Source organism: Mytilus edulis, chromosome 5, assembly GCF_963676685.1.
Source record: "Mytilus edulis chromosome 5, xbMytEdul2.2, whole genome shotgun sequence".
Classification (NCBI taxonomy): domain Eukaryota; kingdom Metazoa; phylum Mollusca; class Bivalvia; order Mytilida; family Mytilidae; genus Mytilus; species Mytilus edulis.
Genome location: NC_092348.1, coordinates 5,203,806 through 5,223,047, shown reverse-complemented (window position 1 = coordinate 5,223,047; position 19,242 = coordinate 5,203,806). Strand labels below are relative to the sequence as shown.

Here is a 19,242-nt window from a genome sequence, read left to right as displayed (position 1 = left end):
TTCATACTTTTCTGATGTCCATCTTTATACTGTTTCCTTTTGTATTGACCAATAGGAACGTTTTCAGTACCACTGCTAGACAACTCACTGCCAGAACAATCCGTTGCAGAGTTTGTCTCTCCCTCGTCTTTTACTTCTTTTTCATTTGAAAATTTTCTTGTTACATCATCTTTGTATTGTTTACGTGTTTCGAAATTTTCATTCTTTTTTGTATCTTCATCAAATTTATCTTCTTTAAAGCTATCTGTCTGTTGACTTGATTCCACTTTAATCTTATTTTCACCTGTGTGTAAACATGCAACTAAATATAAGGGATAGAAAACCTGTAAGATCAGTAACTGCAATCTTGAAACATTTTCTTATCAATACTGGCAAAATATTTCATCATATCCTCATTAAAAAAACTCTGTTAAAAAGCAGCTAGTCCTTATGGAATTCAAAACTTATCTTTATAATGAAAATGAATCTGCAAAGAATAAAACTTTTTTTTTGTGTTCCCTGGTATTCATATATCAACTCACAAGACAACAAGAATGCGTCTCTAGTACTTGCACTATCCTTTTCTAAGTTCAGTGGACAGTGAAATTCAAAACTCTTAATTTGACATTACAATTAGAAAGATCATATCTGATATAGGGAACATGTGTACTAAATTTTAAGTTGATTGGTCTTCAACTTCATTAAAAAAACAACCTTAACCAAAAACTTGAAGCAGGACAGACGGACGAAAGAACAAATGAAAAAACAAACTGATGCACAACCAAAAACCAGAGGTGGGGCATCAAAACTTAATCAAACTCCAACTAATAGTTTGGACATTATTCATTTTTGTCCACATGAATCTGCATAAAGTTAAAAGATTTGATCTCAGTTTTAGTTTATTAGTGAAGGTCTCCAAGGAAAAGATAGAAAAGAAGAAAGAAAGAACAGGTTCTCCATCTTTATTATAACAATGTAATATGTGAACATTACTTAATCCTGAATGGCTATCTTCATTAAAAACATTCAATAAAGTTTGTTCAGATCCATATGTTTAAAGTATTAGTAAAACTGTGAAATTACATACAGGCAAACAAGCTTAAAATATTTGATTAGAAAAAAAGAGACCATCAAAATGACAGAAAATCAGGTTTATGTTTCAATTATAAGTGTCATTATTAAAGCAATTTGGAGATGCCATTTTCAAATAAATCAAGGTCCATTATTCCTAAATGACAAAAGTGAAATTCACGTATATCTAACTAAACCTCTTTTTTTTTGCTACTATTAAAAACATTTCCTAATTTTAAAAGCATTTGTTGAAAAATTCATAAGTTTTTGAAAGGACACAACTGGATCAGGCTGCCAACATATATACCTGCAAGACTGACCACAATATCGCAGTCGTACAAAACAATCATTAAACAACGGTTCAACAGTGATCCCAGGTCTTGGCCTCATTTAAAACCAGAATTAACATAATACCTTACACATTTTTAAAGTTACAGATATGACAATTAACTATTGTGCTTTAATTATGTACTACAAATGTACTTTCTGATATGTTCTTCCTGAATTGGTCCAGATCAGTGGTTCCTTGCCTTGTATAAAACCTTAGTCAATTTCAATGAAACTTATAATTAAGAAATAATGGATGCAAGCTATACTTATTGTAGTTTTAACATGGGTAGGCATTATATTCTTGATATTTTTGCCCGAGCGATTCCGGAGCGATAGTGAGGGCTAAAATAACACTAATATAATGCCTACCCATGGTAAAACTACAATAAAGCTTGCATCAAATTTTTCGATTCTGATTAGGACAATTAAGGTAATTTCTATGTCCAATGTGTACAAGTGCAGAGCATTTGTGAAGGCTCTTCCATGAACCTCCCCTTTTTGTTTGGAAATAAGCAAACGACTTGCAATGTGATTTTTTAGAGGGAGGAGTTTAGAACAGCCAGCATGTACGACTGTCGTATCTAGGTCAAATATATCAATTTTGAATTGCAACACATTACAGTCATAATAAATGAATTTGTAGCAACATGTGCATAATTTATGAGTTTGGAAGTGTTTTAAGTTAATGAAATATATTATAAAGTGCATGCCAATTTGATAAAATTCATTATTCTGCAGTAGTCAATATAGGTATGTGCAAACAAATTTTATTTGATTTAGAGCATGGGTTTATTCACAAAGCGAAAGAAGCAGGTCATATTAGAATTTGTATTATATTCTGCAGTTGAATGGCTTAGTTTTACTATAAAACAAGTGTTCATGAACTTTCTTGTAAAAGAAAATCCTTTATACTATCAAAATTATAGGTTTTTGAATAAATGCAGTCAAAGAACTTGAAATTGGTTACATGAATTGAATTTATATTCAATTAAAGATTTCTTGCTGTTGTGCAATACACTGTGCTGTTGCGCAATACTTAGTAAATCTGTTGTCAAACTATAAACAAATAAAGATCAATTTGTTCTCAATGTTATATTTGAAATTTATGAAAATCAATAGGGAGATTACATCAATAGCTATAAATAATTCATCAAAGTTTCATGAAAACTGCTGAAAGCATTTTTGAGTCATCGTACCAAAACTGGAAAATCCCCCCTTTTTTAATGAATAAAACCCCATAACTCGGAAAAGTAAAATAAAAAATTCATAAAATTTGAAAGAGAGCTCATGTCACCAAAGTTTCATGCATATTGGTTAAAGCAGTTTTGAGTTAATGTCCAACATGTTGACTACGGAAGGACAGACAGACGGACAGACAGATGGTCAACAGTATACCATAATACGTCTTGAAAATGAGCATATAAAAACGTGCATAGAGAACATAGTTCAGTATATTCGATGAGTTGGTTTAATAATTTCAATAACATTAAAATTTCAAGAAAGTGGTTCATTTGTCTTTAAGATATCAAGGTACAAATTTATAGATTGATTGTTTGTGTTTAATGCCACTTTCAGCAATATTAGCTGTATGGTTGCAACCAGTTTTTGATGGTGGATAAGCCTGAATAACAGGAACGAACCACAGACCTGTGGCAACACAACTAGCAATCCTAGTCAATAAAGATTGGAGTTAAACACGTCTCCCACGTGAGGGATTTGAACTCAAAACCTCAGTGTTAAGCTAGTGTCTACTTTACATGAGCTACCTAAACCAATTGGCCACCCAGGCCCCTATAATACATGCTTCAGGCAGTATAAGGCTGCATACCACAAATATTTTACCTGTTTCCTCAACTCCTATAATAGCTGTAATTTCTTCTCCTTGAGTGATTGGTGTACCGTTCATTTTGGTTACAACATTTCCAAGAAAGTCATGGACATTTTGTGAAAGTAGCTCATCAGTCATCATTGCTTCTTCCTTTACTTCCACATGTAAGACAAGGTTGTTGGTACTACTGCAGGGTTCATCAAAACTAGAGTTGTCTCCTTCTGATGCTGTGTCATAATTCTCTGTACAAGAAAACAGATTTTAATGTAAATAATTCAGACATGTATATAGTTCGACTTCACTATTAAGCAATAACAAAATAGTTCTTCTTTATCCACTACCAATCAAATGTTATTTTTGTGATTTAAGATAGAAAAAAAAGAGTTTTCCTTTCTTCCCATCCCCCCCCCCCCCTAATCGCCCCTAAAAATATTAATTTTATAAGTAATTAAAAAAAAATTCAGATCATAAACTGTAAACAAGATTAGAATTCTCAAGATCTTCTACCCTTCAGGTCTTGTACCATCAAATCATAGTATGTCACATCCAGTTGCATACGAAAAAGGGTTGTAAAAAATATTCCCTTGAATTTGACAGTTACAGCAAAAAAATTCTGAGTCATGAACATTTATCTAGGATGTTTCAACGCACCATTGTTTTTATTTGGTGCTTCTATAGAAAATTTTATAATTTGAGGTTACATGGTTACTAAAGCTTGTACACAGGGAAAGTAAGGGTGGAAATTTGATTGGTTAACTTCCAGTAATGGTTATTTTTTATTTTTTTATATGCAATGAATGTGAAATTTTTACTATAGTACTGGACAGTATAAAATTTATTCGAAACATTAAGAATTCTGCACAATTTTTCAAAAAAAAGTGCAAATTTAACAGACGAAAAGGGGGAAACAATGGTGGTATTACTCCTTGATATATGATACTGAATCGGCATCCTTTTTTGTCAAATTTTCCAATATTTGCTGCATGCAATACTTAAATCTTTTTATAATTGAAACAAACCTTCCAGTATAGAAAGGAAAGCATTGCATTCTCCTGTTGAGCATTGCAGATCAGCAACTTCAAACACAAGTTGAATAAACTGTTTTATCTGTCTGCACAGTAAATTCTGGTCTTGGAACAAACTGGTAGTTATGTCCACATATATCAGTAGACAACCTTCATCAGCATAGTTGAATACAATTGATTCAGTTGCCAATTCACTTTTACGTGAGTTCAATAACTCTGCCTTCTCTTGTGCATGTTCTATACCAGTAACTGTTATGGTAGACTTCATCACTCCTGTAATAAAAAGACAACATTTACACAGATAATATGAGAATCATGATGTATTAAACCTTGAAGAAAGACAAATTTCATTTGAATTTTTCAATGATGTTCATATTTTCAAAGTTGGGTTTGTTTTTTCCCAGTGTAGTTACAAATATACTTGTTTCTTTGTACACGGTGTATATGAATCTTTTTTACATTTTCAAACCTGACATCCTACGGCTCTTTAAATGCTTTTAAATATTCCTTACTTAAACTGCATGTATTCTAACATATTTAGAAGTTAAGGAGGCTCGAGGGTACAAAAAATTCAGCAAAAATTTAAACATTTTTTTTTCTTACAAATTTTATTTATTACACTATTAGTTGTAACTTTATAATATGGTACAAAAATCAACCAAAAAAATCCATTTGTTTTGGCCCCATACGACTTTAAAAATGTTTATATCATTGAAAAAGCTCCAAATTATCTCCCTTTGGTGAAAAAAATTGAAATATCTTTTTTCGGGTGCTATTAACAGTTTCATATAAAAAAAAAACTAGGGGTTATTCCCCGACTAAAAATAACCATGGAGGGAAACCCCTGTTTATTTACTTAATTGGTGAAAAAGTATCATGTTTTTTGTATTTGATTGTCAAAATTAGTTAATTAGCTTTCAATTAAAACAGGTTGAATGATTGAAATAATTTTAAAAATTACATTAAATATACATGTTTTGAGGGGAGACAACACAGTAAACATCCTGTTTTTTAGTCAGTGAAAAATGAAAACTTATTTGCAGCCACTGTAGCTCTTTTCGGAGCAGGAGACCGTACCCTGAAACAAGATTTTTTTGAAAGGCCTGGTAAAAACCTATAAATTTCATGCAGTTTTGATTCTGTAAAATGTGCACGTATCATGTCTTTATGGGTATGAACATGACCTGATTTCAGGTTTTTTATGTTCAAATTAGGCATTTTTTCCCCATGTTCTTTGGATGGATTTTTTTTTAAATGATAAAAGTACACTTTATATTTATTTCATTATAAACTAGAGAACATTCTGATTCCAGTGATATCTAGTTTTATACAAGTATCTTTATCAATCAGTCCACCACTAAGGGTCACTTATGCATGATCCCTCAAAATATGACATCATAGAAAAAAACTGTTGATTGCACCCTTAACTCATCTGTGACCTATATATTTTGTTATTTTTTTTCAAATAAGCTGTACTTAAACTAAACTATTGTAACATTTAAGTAATTTCTGTATTTCAGTTCTGTTTTTATACGGATATTTCTTTTTTTCTCCTATTAGTTCAACAAACAAAAAGTACCTAAACGAAAATGCATGCTTCTTTCGAACTGCCAATATTAGCACCTACATACATTTCTTATGTAGTTTATTTTGCATATATAAGTAAATGAAAAACAGGAAAGTAAATGCTGTTCCTCATCTTGGGAAATACACTGTATCCCTTTGTTTCAATTACCTTCAGCTGTACCCTTATGGCGTATGTCTTCAACAGCAGTCTGAGTTGACTGATCCATGTAAAGTTTAAGTTTCAAGTTTGGCTTCAGATGAGTATCTAACAGTTCTGGAAAAAGAGATAAGAAATCAGCAGTTAAATTGACAGCAAACTAGATTTTCTGTATTTTGAAGACACTCTAAGGCTTTTTTGACATTTTCCACCTATCTATCAAGAATCATAACTCCTAATAGTGAAAAACATCAATCAATAAAAGAACTCTTTGTTGTCCTCAGTATTAACATATTATGTAAAAAACATTGGTTGAACAATTTATAACAGGGAGAACACATAAAGTGCCATTGAAAAATCAATCATAACTCCTGAACAGTACAAGTAAAATTTGTCAATATTAAACGTCATAAGTAACAGCATACTAACATTTGAGATAAGGCTATACCATGTTAACATAACAGTGACCAATGAACCATAAAAGATGAATCTGCCATATTGACATGTATTGATTGATTGATTTTTGTTACTGCCACTTTCAGCAATATTCTGTAGATTCATGGTGGTCAGTTTTGATTGGTGGAGGAAGCCCAAGTACTGACAGAAAATGTACACCATCTATCTTCATTGCATATACAAAAGATAATTGACCCTATCAATAAAGTACCTTAGAAACAGATCTTACCAAGCAAACCTAACCTTGACCAATGAGGCATGAAAATGACGTCAAGGTCAGCTATACTCTGATAGATATACACCTAATAATATTAACCTATTACTTATAGCATTTGAGAAACAGATTTCACAATGAAAAAAAAACAGTGACCACTGAACCTTGAAAACTTGGCCAAGGTCAGATGAACTCTGTCCGACAGTCCTTGAGGTCTGACAAAAATTAGCTATTTTGAAGTACTTAATTTCATGGTTTCATCATTTGCTTGAACAAAAGTATAGTCAAACCCGTATAATGTCTGTATTAAGCAGTCAATCATGAAAAGTATCAAAAGTTACTTTTTAGGTTCTAAAAAATACAGGTAATAGTTTAGTTAATGAATGCTATGTGGTAGACCTTAAAGATGGACCTCTAAATCAGGAAAGTTGGAGGGTCTAAGACATGTACATCTAACAATCATTCCTAACACCAAATACTTCTGATTTATTGCTTATAGTGTTTGAGAAAGAGACCGAATCACAAAAACTTAAATTTGACCAATGAACCATGAAAATGTGGTCAACATCAATTATCTTATAATTCATAATAAGAGAGTATTTCATGTGACAAAAAACCCAGGATAATCAAGCGTTTTCTCAACCATGAAAATAAGGTCAAGGACAAGCGACATATGACAGACTGAAACTTCATAACATAAGGCAGCTGAATACAAGGTATGAAGCTTACAGGTCATGTACCTTCTGAAATAAATTAGTTTACACCATCGCCTTATTGTAATCTGTAAGTCTCACATTTTCAACTTTTGTGGCAGGCAAGACAAAAATCTCAAAATGTTCTTAATATGTATTTCTATTACTACATACTTTTTAAGCCTTTGATTTGCTGTATATACTTTTTTAACTTTTCTTCCATATCTTTATCCAGAGAACAGGTTTTGTATCGCAATATACTATCTTCAAAGTTTTCAGTTTTAGGTTGTAGATGTTCTTTGGCCCTTTTTGCAATGTCTAGAAAGTCGGTAAACAAATTATTAAACTCTTTTTCTTGTAATGATGGATAGGCCATGTGTGAAAATTTATTTCTACATATTCGTATACGTTCCATATTGTCTCCAATTGTTGTTTCATTAGGTTGAGGGTCAGATCCCCAATTTCTTGTTGGTTTGTCTGGAATAATCATGGAAAAACTTTTATTTCTGGCTATTTTGTACATTAAACTAATCTCAAAATGTTTGAATCCTTCTGTTGGCAAAGTCTGTATAATGGACAATTCTTTTTGAGAAAGGCGATCCTTAAAAGATTTATATTTCATAATGGAACGTTCTATTGATGTGTGAGGTAATGCAGACTGTTCCATGTACTCTCTCATTATCCTAGTCAACACATCATCCAGTACAAATCTACATCTGGCATACATAGTCTGGTCAGATGTTACCATTAGACCTGACAAAAACAAGGTTAAATCAGTAAATTGACTGTAATTCTTTCTATTGTGCAGTCAATTAAAAATCAACCATTGTCAAGAAATTGTGTAAATGGCACAAAATTCCTATTTTACAAATTTAATCCTGCTGAAGTATCCCATGAGCTGACATATAGGTCAGGTTATGTCAGTGCATATTAAAGTCAATGAAAGAGACGATTGTGTTTATGTGAAAGGATTTTCAGCATTATTTTCCATTGTTTGGTAGTACTTGGGTATACATTGCTGCAGGGATAACTTTGAATATACAGTCAGTGGACAAAAGCAATCTCCCACTCAAAAAATGACCTATCATTTCAACTAAAATTGATACTATTCTGTGTTGTTTGGTTTCTTGTGAAATGTTGTCTCATTGCCTATCATACCACATCTTCTTAATTTTATATTTGATGTCACTTGAAAACAATTTCTAACTTAACATCTCAAAACTAAAGTACTTGTGTACTTGAAAGAGAATACATAAGATATTTTGATACTTGTAATAATTCTAGTTTACAAAGCAACATAATTTTTTATACTGCTTGCTATTCGGTGAAAGCCAAGGCTCAATGTTGAAGGCTGTACCTTGACCTATAATGGTTTACTTTAATAAATTTTTATTTGGATGGAGAGTTGTCTCATTGGCACTCATACCAAATCTTCCTATATCTATGCAACTAGTTGTGTTTATTTCCTAAATATAGTAACACAGCTATATGTTGTGCAATGTCAATTTCATCATGGAACACTTTCTACACAATCAGTATAATCAGTGGTCATTTAATTGTGCTATTGGTACCAGAATTACCTGACCTTGTACTGTTATGGTCACCAGCACCCCCCTGACCATTGTCTTCATCGTCACTTGAATCATTTGCCTGCAAGTCTTCAGTAGTCTGTCCTGGTAACTATGGACTGGCTCCAGATACACTCTGGTCACTCTGGTCACCTGTAACTGTGTAAAAAAAGGAATATTCTGTACTTCTGTAGGTTAATTAGTATAATGCTGTAGTACAACTAAATCTATGTATGCTTTTTCAGAAGAGACAATAAAAAGTTTAATAAGAATAAAGAATCTGCGAAAATTAAGGTGGCTTACAGTATTGAAAGGAAATTGAAATTTGCATGGATCCTATTTAAGTTATTTAAATTATATAAGTTTTTGTGGATATTCTACACTCAACAGAAAAGAAGAAAAAGATGACTAGAAATTATCAATGCAAACTAAAAAGTATCCAACAACTTGTGGATTTGACCATAGGCGGATACAGGGGGGCCCTGGGGGGCCCAGGCCCCCCTTTCATGGGAAAAATTTGGTTGATTATATAGGGAATCATTGAAGCATGACTGGAGCGGCCCCCCCTTACGTCAGTCGCCCCCCCCCCCTTTGGAAAAGTTCTGGATCTGCCACTGTTGACCATTTGCAAGCCATCTCCCACAAAATATTTTTGTATTTATTCAAATCAGTTTATTCTATTACAATGTAGGTCAGTATATAAATAAACAGGATTATCATGCTTTAAATAAAAATAAACAATATTGACCACTTACCTTTTTTTTTGACTGGTGTACCACATTCTGGACAAAACTTCATATCTTTTGCCAGCTGTCGTTTGCAAGGATTTCCTTCTTCATTTTTCCCTGCACAGATCATTTCATCTAGTTTGAGCATGTTGTTTATGAACTCTCCATGCACATACAATCTAATACATCATATCCACAATGTAAACAAAATACACTTGGTTATCTGGTCTTAGACTGAATGAAAAAATTATAAAACTGTTGTAATTATTCAAAAATAAATACCAAATATATTATATGAATGTCATCATATGATTCATTAAAATGTTATTTCATTTTTGTGTAGAGCAATAAGGAATGTGTAACCAATGTGAATCCATTTATTTTCATAGGAACATGTGCAAATGTTCATGAAACTGTATTTTTGTGAACATTTGATTTCATGGATTTTCCTAAATTTGTGTTGGAACCTTTAAAACATTTGTACTACCATACATTGCATAGAAATTTGAATTTGTAGTTACCAGTATACCCATGAAATCCATGAAAGTTGGTATTGGACAATAATAATTACTGTACAGCTATTGTATTGGACCAAGAATAATTACTGTACAGCTATTGTATTGGACCAAGAATAATTACTGTACAGCTATTGTATTGGACCAAGAATAATTACTGTACAGCTATTGTATTGGACCAAGAATAATTACTGTACAGCTATTGTATTGGACCAAGAATAATTACTGTACAGCTATTGTATTGGACCAAGAATAATTACTGTACAGCTATTGTATTGGACCAAGAATAATTACTGTACAGCTATTGTATTGGACCAAGAATATATGACCAAACTCAAACATCTGAGTTTACCTTATTATCTTGGTTTTTGTTTTGCCCTGTGGTATTTGTGGTTTGTTTTGTCTTATTAATTTTTAAAATATGTTGTCTGTCATTTGAGTTTTGATAATTAGACTCCTGAAGAATCAGAAAACATTGAAAATTATAGTGAAACATAAGTTAACCTTAATATACAATAAACATACTAAGAATTACATGTAGAAATTTGAAAATTTGAAATGTCAGCAAGCACACCCCCCCCCCCCTTTCCCCCCTCCCCCTCCCTAAATAAGTCTAATTCAATTTTCACAAGTTGTCAATTTGCCTAAATTTGGACAAACTCAGGATGCGTTCTTGATTTATGTATGTTTTGTGATTATCCAAGCACTATCATTTTTTATAGACTTTTTGTAAATGATAAATGTATGGGTTTGGCAATCATACCACATCTTTTTTTTGTCAAGCCTTCTACTTTAGCAATCCTACATTCCGTCGTCTGCATCGTTGTGTTCATTGTCAGCGTTGTCCACAAATATTCACTCTGTGGTTAAAGTTTTTGAAATCTTAATAATTTTCTTAAACTATCCTTGATTTCTACCAAACTTGGACAGAACCTTGTTTATGATCATAAGATAGTATTCAAATATAAGTGTAAAAAAAAAAATCCTGTTTATCCGTTTGTTACTTATAAATGGACTTAGTTTTTCTGCCAGTTAAGATTACATTCACTCTGTGGTTAAAGTTTTTAAAATTTTAGTAACTATTGCGGATTTGTACCAAACTTGGACAGAACCTTTTTACAATCAAAAAATAGTATTGAGAGGAATATTTTTTTTTCCTCATTTAGCCTGCGATTAGCAGCAAAAGTAGGCGAGACACTTTGTTCTGCGGAACCCTGACAATTTTTTTACTGATAATTGGACTTAGTTTTTCTTCCAGTTAACATTACATACAGTTAAAGTTCTTAAAACATTTATTAGATTCATAAAGTCAAATGAAAGTAGGCAAGACACTGGGTTCCGCATATTTTTCAGCCATTTTAAAAAGGGGGGGTTCCCAACCCAGGACAAAGGGGGGTTCCAACTATATGTCCCCATCCAAATGCATTGATCGGCCAAAAAAAAGTAGGGGTTCCAACCCCCAGAACCCCCCCCTGGATCCGCCAATGTTTTTTATATGAATAATCTTCACACATAATTAAGCCAAATGACCTTTATTTAAGATAGGTCCATGAACTCATTTTCAAGCTAATGGTCTATAAAAAATAACAACTCATCTGAAGGACATGATAATTTATTACAGTTGTCTTAGCATCCCTAATAAAACAGTACCCCCCTTTTTCTCCCCTAAAATCAAAATGTATCATTAGAGACTTATAAGCTGGATTCAGATGATCTCAGATTGAAGTTTGACTGTTAAAGTTTGAGCATCATGGCTCCAAATAAAACACCCAGAGACATCCTATCTATGGGCTAACAAAGCTTTCTAACTCGAAAAACTTTTTTTTCTGATTGTGGTCTGTGATCTTCATTCAATACAAGTAGATTTAATTCTCCTATCAAAAGAACAAACAAAAAATTGAATGCACTTGATGTTGTCACAGCCTAAGAAATAGATATGTATGTGTACAGTGTATTTGTGTGGTGTTTTACATCTAACATTTTGGTATGCGATTTTTGTTGTTGTTGCAGAAATCAAGGATTTGTATACTGACTATGAGATAAAATAACACATTAGAAATAAGTTATGATTTGCTAAACTGTTTTTACCTGCCATGACAATTTTTTGGGGAAATTCTAAATGGCTGACATTAAGATAAGATATTTTAAAAAAGAACGATTTCCAAAAATGCATTTCTACTTTCACTTTTGTTGTCAAACACATAGGACAACTCGCCCCACATATTTTATAAAGTTATATCGGACCGTCTATAATGTCACCTCGATTAGGAAATTCAAATAATAGTCTAGTTAAAAGTTTAACGTCAAACAAATTGCAACAAAAGAAATTTTTGTGCAATTTGAATAATAAGTTATGTCTAAACAACATATCAAAAATCGACAAAAATCGATCGGCTTGTTTTTTCATTCATCTATCTATCTACATAATACTCAGTCTTATCTTCAATATGTTGAAGATTATAAGAAGGCTATATTTAGGGGGGGGGGCAACTTAAAATCTGTACATATTTACAATAATTTCAAAAACGTTTTTTTTTATAATTTTTTATATATACAGGGCCGTAACTACATTGAGGCAAATGAGGCAAATGCCTCATGTTAGAAATTTAAAAAAAAAAAGAAACAAAAGATTGTCTTAATATCAAATTGTTTTCACGGAAAGTGTCTAACAAGAAGCAAGTTCACTTCACTCTCTGGTGTCGCCCCTGCATGTTTTTCGTGATCTATGTTTCTTTTTTACTTTTAGTTTTCAGAGTTGATGGTCTATTGTTTGAACTTCTGTGTCCCGGGTTTGTCTTTTGCTCATTTATTGTCTCTCTCTATGACAATAGTCTGAGTGTTGATTTTCATTTGTAAACGTGTGGTTTTGCAATGTTGCATGCCCACCGATGTCCAGATATTGTGCGAGAAAATATTTTAAGAATATACAAGACACAGAAAAAAATGGTCGTTTCTGCATGGAGAATTGAATTTGATATCAAAGAATTTACAACTGGCTTCTGTTGATAAAACTAGATAGCTGACATGGTTTAAACAAAAGTAAGGTCACCAATTTTCCGGTATCAAATAATTTGAAAAAAAAACAATAATGTATTGCCATATGACCATTTCCATTGATGGGTTAAACTTGCATTAAGTCATCTTCAGACCCTTTTACAGAAAATAAAGGAATATGGAGTAAATGTGCACGAAACTTAATCGCACACAAAGTCAATGCATAAAAAATACTAATGATCAATCATTTGGTCAAAGTTGCTGGAGGGTCTTCAACAATAAAAGAATCATTAATACCGTAAAACAGGGTCAAGATGGTCCCTATAGTGTCGACTTAAGCAGTACTAGTATTTAAAGCATAATACTGCACTGTCACTATATTTCAATCTAGTCATAAAATATCACCAAAGTTTAAGCACAATACAAGACTAAAACAGACAGACAGATTCGGCATTAATGATTATGAGAATTACGAATTTTGCTTTGTCCTACATATCGGTATTTTAATGTTGTCCATAAAACCTTAAAGTCTTAAATTATAATGAATCTATGTTTTTGCTTTCAGACCAGAATATTGTCGAAAAAAATCTAAAAATTAATTGCGTTTCAATGTCAGAAAGAGTCCGTGAAACGCCCAGAATGCACGATTTTGCGTTATTTTCCCCAGAGCTTCTGGGGGCCTTGAGCGGCCCCCAGTCCCCTCGCCAAATTATTTTCTCCTCGCTCCGCTCGGCAATATTTTGCCTCACTATTTGAAGAGGCTAGTTACGGCCCTGATATAGATAAAACATAATTATGATCTAGTAATATATATGTTGTTTTGCACCAGACTTAAATGCTTCTAAGTCTTGGCTACAGGCTACCTTGTATGGTAATGAAACATTCATGAATACATTTTGTACCATTCTATTCATAAATATAATCCTGCCCATGGTAAAATTATCATAGAGCATGGCATGATATAATTATTTTGATTATGATAGAAGATTTTAGAACTTTTATACTTCTAAGCAGTTAACTTATCCGACTACATGGCTTTGTTTCAAAAGCGAAATTAGAAGTTTAACGTCATACTGTCTTAGACAAAGTGGACACATAAAGACCAGTGGGCACATACAGGACCAGTGAACACATAATACAGAGGCTGGTGGACACATATGATAGATCGGCTGTTGTGTGCTGAGATCGAATGACTGGTGGAAATGTAGACAGACTGATGAACATGTAGACAGACAAGTGAACCCATACAAACAGGTAGACATGTCGAATGACTATACATGTGTTGTAAAACGTTTTAGGGATAATGACATTTTGGACCAGTCTATTGTATGGACGAATCTACAATTTAGTATATAAACCAAGGTTTTCACAGTTTATAACTAGTTCTGAGTTTAGAATTCAAGACGACCAGTTGGATACTACAGATACAGACTAAAGATGAACTTAAATATAGTTCTGAATAAGAATTATAAGCAGTGTTCCTGAATAAGGAACCAAGTGTTATGGTAAAATAGCCACTGAAGAAGCAGTGGCTTCAGGGAGAATCATTGGCTATATACAAGGTGAAGCATGTCTAGAAGGCGAAGCATAATAAAGCCATTTGATACAAGCAAAGAAGTGACTCAGACAAAATAGTTTAACAAGCACTGACCAAGTTGATATTAAGCAGTAACCAAGATAAAGGACTGACACAAACCAAGCAGATGTTAAGCAGTGGTCACAGGTAAAGCACTGACTCAGAACATAGTTGATAATTAGCCATTGCTTTTTTTCAATTTTGACGACCATCATCTATGTATAGATCATCATCTAGGGCTGGAGAATTGTCCCATTGACACTCACACCACATCTTCCTATATCTATAGAGTACCCGAATATCCAGTTTACAAATTAACGCTACCAATTGTTAAGCCTTGACGGTATAAAAAGAAACTAATCTGATATGAAACCCAGAGTAAGGCAGAACTGTGCGTACCCCCGGTACGTGACATAGTGTTTGGTGGCAGCGGTGGGACCCAGCAAAGCGCTGGTTATATTTTAAAGACAAATAAATAATAATATTAATAAAAATGGACAAGTTTAATAAATAAGGGCAACAAATAAGTTTGGTAGAAGAAGAATTAAGCGGTAGATTACAGACTTTATTGAGCCAGGGAGCAAGTGTAAATTTACATACTACCCCAAAAATCCTAGTCAAAGATTTAAGTGACTCTGGTATAATTCAGACGCGTCACGGCCATTTCATGCAAAAAACGCAGCATGCATGCGTTGGTACAGATCAGAATATTTCAACACCCGAAGTGCCGCGTTTATATGGGTCATTTATAACTATAAAGACTGACGACAAAGGAGCGCGACCGAAAGAATAGACAACACAGAAGACACACACCACTAAAGAAGAGACTAGAACCGAAGCAATACCGATGCCAGATGTATCACCGATACTGAGGGAAGTCCGCAAAACTAATTCCGTTAAGTATTGGCACGAAATTTAGCTGGCAAACTATGATGGAACGAGTGAATTATTCGATTTTAAGTCTCATTTTGATGCCTGTGCGGTGATTTACAATTGGGATGACAAAGAAAAGGGTCTGTACCTTGCAACAGCTTTAATAGGACAAACACAAGGAGTGTTCAGTGATCTACCTACAGAGAAAAGAAAGGATTATACTACATTAATAAAAGCATTGCAGGCGAGATTTTAGCCTCCAACCAACATTCTCTTGTGGATTCAAAGATGAGAATAAGGAGAAAACAATCTTCGCCGAAAAATCTTCATCAAACAATATGTGACGTGTCTTGCTTTATAATTAGAAGCTTTTTACAAGGCCGAAGGACAATAAGATACTGGCAGAGGTCATATACGAGCTGCCTGCACTGAACCAAATGAGTCTCACGACAGAATGGCAAAAATGATGGAAGACTTTTCCAAATTAATTGACTCATTCCAAAAAAAACCTTGATAATTTAAAAAGTGACATGACCAAAAAAGGCTCCGATACCCTTACACCTGGATGGAAAGACAATATACAGTGCTACAATTGTGGAAGATTTGGACATTTTAGAAATGAATGTAGAGTAATAAGAAGCAGTACAATGGAAATAATGGTAAGGGAAACGGGGCAATGTGTCCTTTAATCTACTACAGTCGGCACATGTGTGCGGAAATTAACGTGGGAGGAAATGTTTAAATAGTTACCAGGATTATAATTTAGTACGCCAGACGCGCGTTTCGTCTACATAAGACTCATCAGTGACGTTCAGATCAAACAAGTACAAAGTTGAAGAGCATTGAGGACCCAAAATTCCAAATAGTTGCGCCAAATACGGCTAAGGTAATCTATTCCTGGGGGAAAAAAATCCTTTGTTTTCGAGAAATTCAAAGTTTTGTAACACGAAATTTATAAAAATGCCCATAAAATTGATATTCATGTCTCAACTCCGAAGTGGTGACTACTGGGCAATATGGAAGCCGGAGCGTACATTAACGTCGCAGTTCATAATCAACCTACCAAGATTTTAAAAGACACTGGTGCCATGGTAACTTTAGTTTTGCACGCTTTGTATTACAGAATACAGAAAAAAGAACACCAAGACCTTGAACTAATAACCCTAGTAATTATTTCAGCAAATGAGATAGAGCTGAGCATAGATGGTATGGGAAAATTCTGTATAGAGATTTGAAAAGAGAAGTTTATAGTTGAAGCTGTGGTTGCCGATTTATCTATTGACGGGATGCTTTGTTAAGATTTTAGGAAAAAGAATGATTGCAAAATAGATTTACAACAGGAAACCCTTCAATGCCAAACAAACACCTAGCCTATGGAGTTTTCTGGCAAGATAGGCTGTTACCGAATTTTAGCCGCAGATGATATCAGTATACGACAAGGAACAGAAGTTTTTTTCGCATGGTAGGATTAATGACTATGAATGGATTGATTGGTTAGTCTTAGATGCATGATTTTTTATTAGTTGTTAGTGGCTTTGAACTAGCTGTTAGATAACTGCGAGTACTCTCAGATCTGTTCATTGCGTCTTTTTGTGTCGGGATGTATAAGTACCCGGCCACGTCTACTTGTATTTTTGTCCATCTAATGAGTTGAGCCTTTTTCAACTGATTTTTATAGCTCGTTCTTATGTTGTACTGTTATACCACTGTCCCAGGTTAGGGGGAGGGTTGGGATCCCGCTAACATGTTTAACCCCGCCACATTATTTATGTATGCGCCTGTCCCAAGTCAGGAGCCTGTAATTCAGTGGTTGTCGTTTGTTTATGTGTTACATATTTGTTTTTCGTTCATTTTTTTACATAATAAGGCCGTTAGTTTTCTCGTTTGAATTGTTTTACATTGTCTTATCGGGGCCTATTATAGCTGACTATGCGATATGTGCTTTGCTCATTGTTGAAGACCGTACGGTGACCTATAGTTGTTAATGTCTGTGTCATTTTGGTCTTTTGTGGATAGTTGTCTCATTGGCAATCATACCACATCTTCTTTTTTATATGATACTTCAACCAGTAAATTGCAGATAGACATTATTGAACCATATGAGAAGTTGGTAAAAAAGGACAATGCTTTACAGGCAAAGACTCTGGTTGAAGTACACGAACATGTGTCAATTAGATTGGTCAATGTTTCGATCAATGTTACAACCATACGAGCCGGAACCATTGTTGGAGAAATAAGTTAAGTAGCAGATGTCATCACTGGAAACACAAGAAAAGTGCATAAAAACCACAATCTGGACAACAAACTGGTGAAGCTAGTCAGTACCTTTTTGTGCTGTCCGACAACGATATCGGTTGTACCATAATCGTACGCCACCGCATGAATACCAGAACAAATTTTTCATGCTTTAAGAAATTGACAAACACGACGGGTGCCACATGCGGATCAGGATCTGCTTACCCTTCCGGAGCACCTGCGATCACCTCTAGTTTTTGGTGGGGTTCGTGTTGCTTATTCTTTAGTTTTCTGTGTTGTTTCATGTGTATTATTGTTTGTCTGTTTGTCTTTTTCATTTTTACCCATGGCGTTGTCAGTTTATTATCGATTTATTGAGTTTGACTGTCCCTCTGATATCTTTCGTCCCTCTTTTAGACAACATATTAGAAGACGGTGCGATCTAATTGTCTGAAGGCCCATGGTCATCAGGGATCGTATTTGTTTAAAAGAAGAACGGGTTAACTCGTTTCTGTGTAGACTATCGTCGAATCAATTATCTTACGATAAAAGACGCATACCGTTACCTCGAATAGACGATTCATTGGAGCAGTTAGCTGGTAACAAGTGATTCTCAATTTTAGAACTTTGGTTATTGGCAGGTTGAGGTAGAAGAGAGTGGTCGCCCTAAAATTGCGTTCGCAACACGGCGTGGCCTCTACCAATTTCATAAAATACCACTTGGGCTTGCCTGTGCTTCTGCTACGTCTGAGTGGTTGATGGAAAGAGTTATGGATGGACTGTTGTGGAACATTTGCTTGGTGTATATTTATATCATACAATTGTAATAGGCAAAAATTTCGAAGAGATGTTAACCAATTTGCGACAAGTTTTTGATCGGTTGATTAACGCTGGGTTAAAGTTAAAATTCAAAAAGATTTTCGCAAAATCAGTTTCCTTCTTTGGAGAAGTTATAAATGAGGATGGTGTCGCGACGGATCATCAAAAGGTGGAAGTCATTAAACAATGGTCTGAACCGAAAGATGTACGCGAGTTGCGCTCTTTTATCGGCCTGTGTGGATCTTAGAGAAGATATATTGTCAATTTTGCAGGCATTGTAACAGAAAAGGGTCACGAATACTTGTGGACAGAGGAGTGTCAAGATGCGTTTCAGACATTGAAATCCAAGCTCATCGGGGCGCCAATACTCTCACATCCAGATTTTGCTAGACCTTTCATACTAGAAACAGATGCAAGTCAGTCTGTAATTGGAACAGTACTATAATAGGAAGTAGACAGAGAAGAAAGTTTATAGCTTACGGATACCGTACACTTTCGAAGACCGAAAGCAAATATTATGTCACTCGAAAAGAGTCGAACTACATTTTGTTAAGTATTTTATGCAATTTTTGTATGGAAGAACTTTTGGGGTTAGAACTGACCAAAGCTCTCTGAA

The 19,242-nt window shown here is 34.1% G+C and overlaps 1 protein-coding gene across 1 annotated transcript in view; it reads right to left on the bottom strand.

The window, feature by feature from the left end:
* Nucleotides 1-12,337, bottom strand: part of LOC139525343 (E3 ubiquitin-protein ligase rnf213-alpha-like) — a 163,452-nt gene extending 151,115 nt beyond the window's left edge. Inside the window, exons 1-8 of the mRNA XM_071320553.1 lie at nt 12,218-12,337; nt 9,642-9,848; nt 8,899-9,045; nt 7,493-8,071; nt 5,969-6,073; nt 4,228-4,506; nt 3,223-3,450; nt 8-283 (exon numbers count right to left, since the gene is read on the bottom strand). Coding sequence (XP_071176654.1) covers nt 8-283; nt 3,223-3,450; nt 4,228-4,506; nt 5,969-6,073; nt 7,493-8,066 — 1,462 coding nt within the window. The 5' untranslated portion in view covers nt 8,067-8,071; nt 8,899-9,045; nt 9,642-9,848; nt 12,218-12,337. The remainder of the gene's footprint in view (nt 1-7; nt 284-3,222; nt 3,451-4,227; nt 4,507-5,968; nt 6,074-7,492; nt 8,072-8,898; nt 9,046-9,641; nt 9,849-12,217) is intronic.
* Between the last annotated feature and the right edge of the window lie 6,905 nt (nt 12,338-19,242).